At 32.6% G+C, this 10,052-nt stretch overlaps 1 protein-coding gene across 1 annotated transcript; it reads left to right on the forward strand.

Annotated features, from left to right (window-relative positions):
• The first annotated feature begins 868 nt into the window (after positions 1-868).
• Positions 869-2,108, forward strand: LOC140674956 (uncharacterized). Its single transcript, XM_072908897.1, has one exon. The coding sequence runs from the start codon at positions 869-871 to the stop codon at positions 1,928-1,930; it is 1,062 nt and encodes a 353-aa protein (XP_072764998.1). The 3' UTR covers positions 1,931-2,108.
• Positions 2,109-10,052: the final 7,944 nt, after the last annotated feature.

A 10,052-nucleotide genomic window follows, 5' to 3' on the forward strand; every position in this document is an offset into this window, starting at 1 on the left:
ATTACTTTTTCATCAATTACACTAAAAGAAAGTCTTCCATTTAGATTTACATGTTGATATACAAATGCAGCTTAAAAATATTATTAAATAAATTAATTTATTTGGCGTATATATATGGTTCTCAATGCCAGTATGCATATGCCTTCCAAAATGTACTTTACTGAATAATATTTCTTTTTCTTTATTTTTTCTTTTCATTATACTTATGAAATGTAGGATTTATAAAGCGATTGTTAGTATGATTTAACTCTAATATAATTGGTTTGCAAGTGTTTCTGTTACAATCGCGTCATTGAATTTCAACGATTCTGATGTTACAGTAATATTTTATTTCCATATATTCTAGCAAAGAGAATTTTAACTTTTATTTGGAAAATTAATATAGTAGTTTAATGATTACAAATATTTTTTCTTATTTTTTTCTGATAAGGTCAGTATTATTTTGTTATTACTTCTAAGTAAGCAATGTCCAATTTAATAGCTATATAATACTATGCTTGATTAAATATTTTATTAAGTTCAAGTTGAGATATATATATATATCTCATACTTTATGTTCATATCTCCAGCGGTATGTTTATATTTTGAAAATTTAGTTTGAAATTTTTGGCGGGACGTCACAGCACCCAATATTCCGACCACTATGGAACTGACAACGCAAGACATAACTTTCGCCCTGACAAGAACGCGAGAACAGCCATTGTGCGGATACACGCTTCTTCGTACAGAGCATCCCAAACTCTTTATACTAGAAACTAAGAAGGGAGACGTCTTCGCCGAACGAGGAACAATTCCAATTGATAATCTTGATATTTTCGCATATATGAACTCGAAGTTTGTATATGTAGAAAAACACATACGACATCAAATGACATCTCTTTACCACAATGTCATTCAACAGAAGTGCGAGCTGGAAAAAGACGTCATGACTAACACCTTATCATTTGCCACTTTACAGCCTGATGAATTCGCCTATCGGTTAATGACAGGACCAGGATACATGGCTGTCACTGCAGAAGTCATTCATGTAATAAAATGTATTCCCGTTGACGCTATAATTCGAAGAACAAAAGAATGTTATGCCGAGCTTCCTGTAACAGTAAGGAACGCTTCACTAATTCTAACACCAAAATCAAGGATACTCATCAAATTCGAAACCCAGAAGGAATGTAGCTTTGAACTACCAACGCTCTACCGCATAGATGATACATGGATCCAGCTCACCCCTGACCCACAAGTCATACAATTACCCCCACAACGATTACGCCCGATGACCTCTTTGAGTTGGAAATACCTCACCTCCGGTCCATTAGCCATTAGTGGAATATATACGGAAAAAGATATAGAAAAGTTACGAGATCATATTATGTTTTCTGCAGAGAAACCAGCACTTCTAAATTTCATAGCCCGTGGGATGACAGGACAAGCTGTCGTACCAGGAGAAGTCTCTATATACAGTCTGCTAGACGAGAAATCACTCCAGAAAATAGCTTCGAACACTGTCTCGAGAATTTGGGGCGGATTTGTAACCTTCGGATCGGCAACGGCCGGAATTCTAGGAGTGTTCCTAATTATACGATTCATTAAATTAACTATTGATACAGCAATCCATGGATATGCCCTTCACACCGTGTACGGATGCAGTCTACACCTACTAGGCGCCGTATGGAGTTCGCTCACACATCTCTTACTTCACTTAGCACGAGGACCCGTAAATCAACGAGGAATAAAGCCAAAAGAAGATCAATCTCTCCAGGAGCCAACGAGTCCTCCACCAATAACACCGACAGCACCCAAAAACGAGTCAACTATCGTAAATGCAACAGCGGTAAATACAACCACCCCTATTCCCATTGTTTACACTGACCTTCGAGAACGATTGAATGATATCAAACAAATCCCTTCGATAACATCGGGAATTCGTTCTTAAATAAGGGGGAGGATGTGACGTCCCGCCAAAAATTTCAAACTAAATTTTCCAAAATATAAACGTACCGCTGGAGATATGAACACAAAGTATGAGATATACATATATATCTCAACTTGAACTTAATAAAATATTTAATCAAGCATAGTATTATATAGCTATTAAATTGGACATTGCTTACATAGAAATAATAACAAAATAATACTGACCTTATCAGAAAAATAAGAAAAATATTTGTAATCATTAAACTACTATATATTAATTTTCCAAATAAAAATTAAAATTCTCTTTACTAAAATATATGGAAATAAAATACTACTGTAATATCAGAATCACCGAAATTCAATTACACGATTGTAACAGAAACATTTGCAAATTAATTATATTAGAATTAAATCATATTAACAATCGCTTTATAAATCCTACATTTTCATAAGTATAAAGAAAAGAAAAATAAAGAAAAAGAAATATTATTCAGTAAAGTACATTTTGGAAGGCATATGCATACTGGCACTGAGAACCATATATATACGCCAAATAAGTTAATATATTTAATAATATTAATAAGCTGATTTTATATATCAACATGTAAATCTAAATGGAAGACTTTCTCTTAGTGTAATTGATGAAAAAGTAATATTCAAAAAAAAATAACGCATGACACGTATTATACATATATGTCTATATATATATATATATATTCATATATATATATATATGTAAAGGAGAGTTAGTCTCCTATGCTAAAGTGAAACCATAAGAAATCACGATAGAAAGGAATTATGAATTGAAATAACAGTATTAAACTGCATCTTCCATATAGATACTATTATAAAAGCGGATATGTTAAGATGAAATATGTGATACAACAAGAGAGAAAATTAAAGAAAATTTAAATATAAAAGCATAAATTAATAAGTGAAAAGAAAAGAAATATTAATGATGAGACAACTTTGAGAACGAATAATAACTCTTGCTGTAGTTAAATTAATATGTCTCTCTTGCTGTAAAAAGAATTATAATATAAAAGTGCGAAATTATAAAAACACAAAGAGCCTTTCATTTGCATGATGACGCAATAGGCGACGGCGAGAAAGACTTAGTGAAATCGAATATTATTCTTATCTCTTGACGCAGAGACCCGATGAAACCGAATATTATTCTTATCTATCGACGCAGAGACTCAGCTTGACTAAATATTATGTCAACGCAGAGGCCAGTGAAATCGAATATTATGCCTATCTCTCGACGCAGCGACTCGACGAAACTAAATATTATAACAACGTGCCTTTTGATATTCGCCGCTGAATATCAACTTAAGATTAAGAAGAGCTCACCGCTTCTGACGTCTTCGAAGGCGGAGAGTTCCCTCACCAAGAGCAAGAATCCATCTCCATCGGACGATTAAGGCAACCCGGGAAGTCTTGGATCCACCGGACGCCTAGAGAGAGGTGACCCGAAAGTGGGGACGGAGCGCAGAACATCAGTCGAGCTTGCGGACGGAGTCAGTCGCCAACAACCCCTCATACTAAGCAGTCGTTCACCACCGGTCATCTAAAAAAGTCGATCCCCATCATCCGAAGTGAAAAGTCGCCTTCCTAACTTCATCTTAATAAGTCACTTCAACATCTCTCCGAAACGTTAGTCCGAAGTCGTAAAAAGTCTCTGTGTCTTTATACACTCACTGCGTCCTAAAATCAATTTTAACTTAATTTTCGTCAGCTACTTTGTCGTCAAGGTAGATCTTTAATAATACTTTACTTTCTCGTCTTCGCGACTCGTCTCATATTATAATTTAGAGCTTCGACTCACTCTATATTATAATTTAGAATTATTACTTTATTGTTAACTAATCTCCAATTTCTGGTACAGTGCGGTTGTACCTTTTTCGTTTGAATTGTGAACAACATTTGTAATCATTACTTGCAACCTTTGTAAAATCTTCAAGCTTTTAAAATACATAGTCGCTTATTTCAGAATATTCACAAGTTAATTATTTTAATACAGTGTTCCTTCACCTCCAACCAGTATTTACTATAATTAATTTAATATCGATTAAATACTTAACGTACGTCTGGATCTTGAGCGTTAGCGAGTCCCGTGCCTGGGATAAAGCAGCGTGACGTTCCCCTTGTGTTAGTTCGAGCAGAGCTGAGACTTAGTCGATGAGCTGCTTGAATGTCGCTTGATCCAGATTGTCAACCTGAAATGAATAACTTTTTAAATTAGAATAAAATTTTGGTTATAATTTATAGTAAATGCCTGGTTCTCGTCACGCCGGTAAACGTCATAGACAACTACGTGCCGCTTTACGCGGACAGAGACAAATTTCGAACAGTGATAACGGTCTCAGTCAAGTAGAAAAAGACAATCCAATTAGCGTACCGGACAATCAAAAAATTGTGGTAGAACTTTTCGACTAGCTTCCTGCATCTGACTCAGTTGAAGCTCCCATCTCGCGAAGAACCTTCGAATTTATTGGCTGGCCCGAACCTTTGGTTGAAATCAAGCTGCATCCCGCCTCAACCTCTACCACTGACATCCCTGAGGGAGATCCACGACGTCCAGAGTACGAGGAAAAGACCCAGGAAAATCAGCAAAACTAGAGACATTAATAAAGGTAAATCACTATTTTAAATACATACACGCACATGCGCATATGATCAAGCAAGAAAATACTACTATTTTTAATAAAAAAAGAAAACGCACTCATATTCCAACAAAATGTAATAAAAAGCAAAGAATTCTGAATTGAACTACTATTTTTAACACATCGTGTTTGTCATTTATATGACATCTTACTACTCTAACAATTTCAACTTCGCAAAACAATTATAATTACAATTTAGACATATGCTTCTACGACTAATGCAATAAACTGTTCCACCTTCAAGCTCCAAAATAAAAATCTTTTATACAGTTAATTAGACGTACATATAAGATATATAGATATATATATATCTCACTCTTTTGAACTCACAGTTCAGACTATTGACTCTTAAAATTACAAATTGACTCACATTCTGATACTACTCTCAAAAATTATTAAAGTTAAAATACTATACCAAGAAATTTGCAATTTTAGAATAAAATAAAATAATCGATCTATCAATGTAAGAGAATTAACTACTCGTTACACTTAATTTAATAATAAAAATAACGGAGCATCCCTTGTTTAATCTCTTCTTCCTATTTTCCATCGGAGACAGTGATTTTGACAACAATAAATTATATCACTGGCCTCCACCACCATATTCCAGTTGTACAATTCTTTATATGACACCTCACCACACAGTGCTGAATCTGCAAAGAACCAAATTTTTATTAACATATATAAATATCTATATAAGAGCAATAAAAATTTTAATGATTCTTTCTTATTACGTGAATAGATGCATCAACGATATTTATGAAAAATAAAATCATAGTGCAACAGTTGACTTTCTCTTAAAGAAAGAGATACCTACATTCAATATAAATCCAAATCATTTAAATTTCTCAATTTAACCTTGTTCTTCATATTAAAGCAGTCATTAATTACTGAGAAATTTGCTCTTACATTATACAAGTCGTAAATTAAAACTTTCAAAATCAGTATATATTTGGAACTGCTCCGACGGTGAATTCTACTATACAACAACAGTAAGTACTTAATTCCCCACCATTACTATCACAAACCACCTTAATCCCTATCTCAATTTTAATATAATTGAAAATTTGTCAAATTAATCACAATCTATTTATAATTCCAAAACTGAAATTTTCCAATCATTCCAACTTTAAATTGAATAAATTTCAAACTATTGCAGATATAATTTTAGAATTTTATTTTCTTCTTAATTAACTCGAGTGTCATTGTGCGTCACGTTCATTGCATACGCGATAATGGTCATGGTGTCATGGAGTTCCTAGAACTTCCTCAGCCTCTCGTTAGTGCCGAGTGAATTGTATTCTGACCACCAGACTATATCAAATATACAATAACGAGATTCAACGCGTTTGCTTAACGTTTTTAATCATTTTCAAATTCATATGTCATAAATTTAACCTTTTTTATTTTCAACTTTCTTAATTTTCCTTGTCAAATAAAATAAAATAAATGAGACCTCAGACAACTGATTCTGAATTTCAACAAAATCCTTTCGTTGACCCTGAAGTCATATTAGAAACTCTAATCCAATTTATAGAAGAAAATAAAGAAAACATTATTTACAATTTAGACAATATCATAAAAGAGTTTTTAAATCAAGCCTTTATTATCATCATTCCAGAACAGTAAAAAAATCCCCTGATTTATTAGTTCCTAGTACACATTGATCCTGCTCTCGGCGAAGCCCTGGGTATAGCCGATTTAGACAGATTACCCAAAAACTAAATAGAGAGCAATTCTGTTATTGACACCTAGACGATAAGTGGGTCACATCACGTGACAATATATATATATATATATATAACCATAAGAATTCTTGACTTTTAATTTTTAATTAATACTTGATATAATATAATTGAATAGCTATGATTGTATAATTAATTTTTATATTCATTAAGGACAATATTACTTAATTGTGATTTTGTATAAGCAAGCATTTGGTAATATGCCAAATTATATATATATATATGTATATAGCGTAGATTTTATAATTGAGCAGTATATTTATGTTTTTGAAAATTTTTTTTTTATTTTTGGCGAAACGTCACAAGAAATAAAAATTGTAATCATTATTTACCATACATTAAATTTTCAAGTAAAAGTTAAAATTTTCTCTACTAAAATATATGGAAATAAAACACTACTATAGTATCAGAATCATTGAAATTCAATTGCACGATTGTAACAGAAACACTTACAAATTAGTTATATTAGAATTAAATCATACTAACAATCGCTTTATAAATCTTATATTTTCATAACTATAACAAAAACAAATAATAATAAAGAAAAAGAAATATCATTCAGTGAAGCACATTTCAAAAGGTATACGCACACTAACATTGAGAAATACATATAAGTTAATATATTTAATAATATTAATAAGCTGATTTTATATATCAACATGTAAATCTACATGGAAGACTTTCTCTTAGTGTAATTGATGAAAAAGTAATATTCTAAAAAGATAACGCACGACAAGTATTATACATATATGTCTATATATATATATATATATATATATATTTAAAGGAGAGCTAGTCTCCTATGCTAAAGTGAAACCATAAGGAATCACGATAGAAAGGAATTATAAATTAAAAATAACAGTATTAAAATTGCATTAATTAAATCTTCCATATGGATACTATAATAAAAGCAGATATGTCAACATAAAATATGTGATACAACAAGAGAGAAAATTAAAGGAAATCGAACATTATTCTTATCTCTTGATGTAGAGACTCTATGAAATCGAATATTATTCTTATCTATTGACACAGAGACTCAGCGAGACTAAATACTATCTATCAACGCAGAGATTAATTTGTTGAATATCAAATTGAGATTAAGAAGAGATCACCGCTTCTGACGTCTTCGAAAGCGGAAAGTTCCCTCATCAAGATCAAGAATCCATCTCCACCGGATGACATAGCCAACCCGGGAAGCTTTGGATCCAGCGGACGTCTAGAGGGAGGTGACCCGAAAGTGAAGATGGACCGCAGAACGTCAGTCGAGTTTGCGGACGGAGTCAGTCGCTCCTCATCATTCAAACCTAAAAGTCGCTCCTCATCATTCAAACCTGAAAGTCGCTAACCACTCATCATCTTAATAAGTCGTTCATCATAAGTTAAACAGTAGACCTGAAGAAGTCATCCTAAGTGATAGAATCTCTGAGTCTTTGTTCGCTGCGTCCTAAAATATAATTCAACTTAGTTTTTCTGACTACTACTTTGTGTCGTCAAGGTAGAGCCTTTTTATATTTTAAGATTTTTCTACTCCGTGACTCATTTTAATTTAATTTAGATTTAATACTATATTACTATTGACATTTTTAATCTCGGTACAGTGCGGACGTACCTCTCGTTTTAATTAATAACAGTATCATAGCATATACTTGCAACTTTGTAAAATTATTTTGATATTTGAAATATACTAGCTTATTCTTGCATTACTTCAAGTGAATTGTTAGATCCAGTGTTCCTACATTCCAGAGCCAACATTTACTATAAACAATTAGATATTATACAAATTTATTACTACAATATTAACTAAATATTAAAGTCATTAGAATTTTATCATTTACTCTATCTGGATAAAACGATAGCGAGTCCCGAGCCTGGAAAAGAGCAAAGTGACGTGCCCCGCGTTACAGTTCAGGCAGAGCTGAGACTTAGTCGATGAGCTGTCTGGGCGTCGTTTAATCCAGATTGTTAATAAAAGTTAATTTAGCAAAAATAAAATTAATTCAAAAGGAGAAAATTTAGTGCTTTCATGTATGCTTGTATTGTATAAAAACATTGCTAGGGCAAGATGATCATCCCAATTTGAGTCTTTATTAATTTGTGTTTTCAGATATTCTGTTAGAACGTGGTGAGATCTTTCTATTGATCCGTTAGATTGAGGATGATACGCGGTAGTATTGTTTAATTCTGAACCTTTTCGCTAGATTTCTCATTAAGGCCGTTAAGAAGTTAGATCCTTGATCGGTTAAAATGGCTTGTGGGGCACCGTATATACATATGAAATTCTTAGTAAAAGCATCGGCGATTGTTAATGACATGGCTTCTTTTAATGGTACCGCGACTGAATATTTTGTTAGTAAATCTTGCATAGTGAGAATGTAAACGTTTCCGTTATCAGATACGAGTAATGGACCTACAATGTCCATTGATACTTTGTCGAAAGCTGATCCGGGAGTGTCGGTGATTATCATAGGCTGTTTAGTTTTTATTCTAGTTAATTTTTTTAATTGACAGGTTCGACAATTCCGGATAAAAATTTGAATATCCTTTTTCATTGTATTCCAGTAATAGAAGGTTCGCAATCGATTATAAGTTTTAATTATTCCTTTATGTCCACCTATTGCTGAATCGTGGTATTCGCGGATAAGAGCTGATCTGTCTTCTGTATTTGGTGTTTGAATAAGATCTTTGCATATAGTTACGCGAATATTAATATCATTTACATGTTTAATTGTTTTTCTACATAAGCCCAAGAGATATTATCAAAAAAGTTAGTATTCTTAATTGAGATAGACTCTAATTGTAATTTATTTAAAACGTCTATTAATGATTTAATACAATTTTTAATGTTGTCTGGCTCTATTAACGTGCGATGATTGAGTTTTAGTGGTAAAGATATTAAGGTCTTAGAGCGTAATATACTTATTTTTGCTCTTTCATAGGTCTTTGTATGTAGGTAAGAGATTAGCTTCTTGTAACTCTCTTGCACCGTTATCAAGGAGTTTACCGTTCAGAGTTATAAAAATTACGTAATTATCATTATGTTTTAATAATTTGTCACGGCTTATTAAAACTTTAGCTTTAGAGTCAGTGGGTACTTCTACGTATGACAAAATATCAGTTGGCATTAACTCTGCGTCGCTTTCATCGCTGCTTGTTTCTAAATCTTCATTAATAATAACGCTCTCATTACTATTGTAATCTTCAATAATCATTGAATCAGAAATTGATTCATTTATAGGCACATTGGGATGCGTTATTACAGGTGGGAGAGTATGGGGAATAACTTTCACGGAGGTTTAGCCAGTGTCACGTGCAGTGACCCACTGTTATCGTCTACCTCGGTGTCAATAACAGGGTTGCTCTCTATTTAGTTTTTGGGTAATCTGTCTAAGTCGGCTATACCCAGGGCTTCGCCGAGAGCAGGATCAATGTGTACTAGGAACTAATAATTCGGAGGATTTTTTTACTGATCTGGGATGATGATAATAGAGGCTTGATTTAAAAACTCTTTTATGATATTGTCTAAATTGTAAATAATATTTTCTTTATTTTCTTCTATAAATTGGATTAGAGTTTCTAATATGACTTCAGGGTCAACGAAAGGGTTTTGTTGAAATTCAGAATCAGTTGTCTGAGGTCTCATTTATTTTATTTTATTTGACAAGAAAAATTAAGAAAGTTGAAAATAAAAAGGTTAAATTTATGACATATGTGTTTGAAAATGATTAAA

The sequence above is a fragment of the Anoplolepis gracilipes genome, chromosome 17 (assembly GCF_047496725.1).
Source record: "Anoplolepis gracilipes chromosome 17, ASM4749672v1, whole genome shotgun sequence".
In the NCBI taxonomy this organism is placed as follows: domain Eukaryota; kingdom Metazoa; phylum Arthropoda; class Insecta; order Hymenoptera; family Formicidae; genus Anoplolepis; species Anoplolepis gracilipes.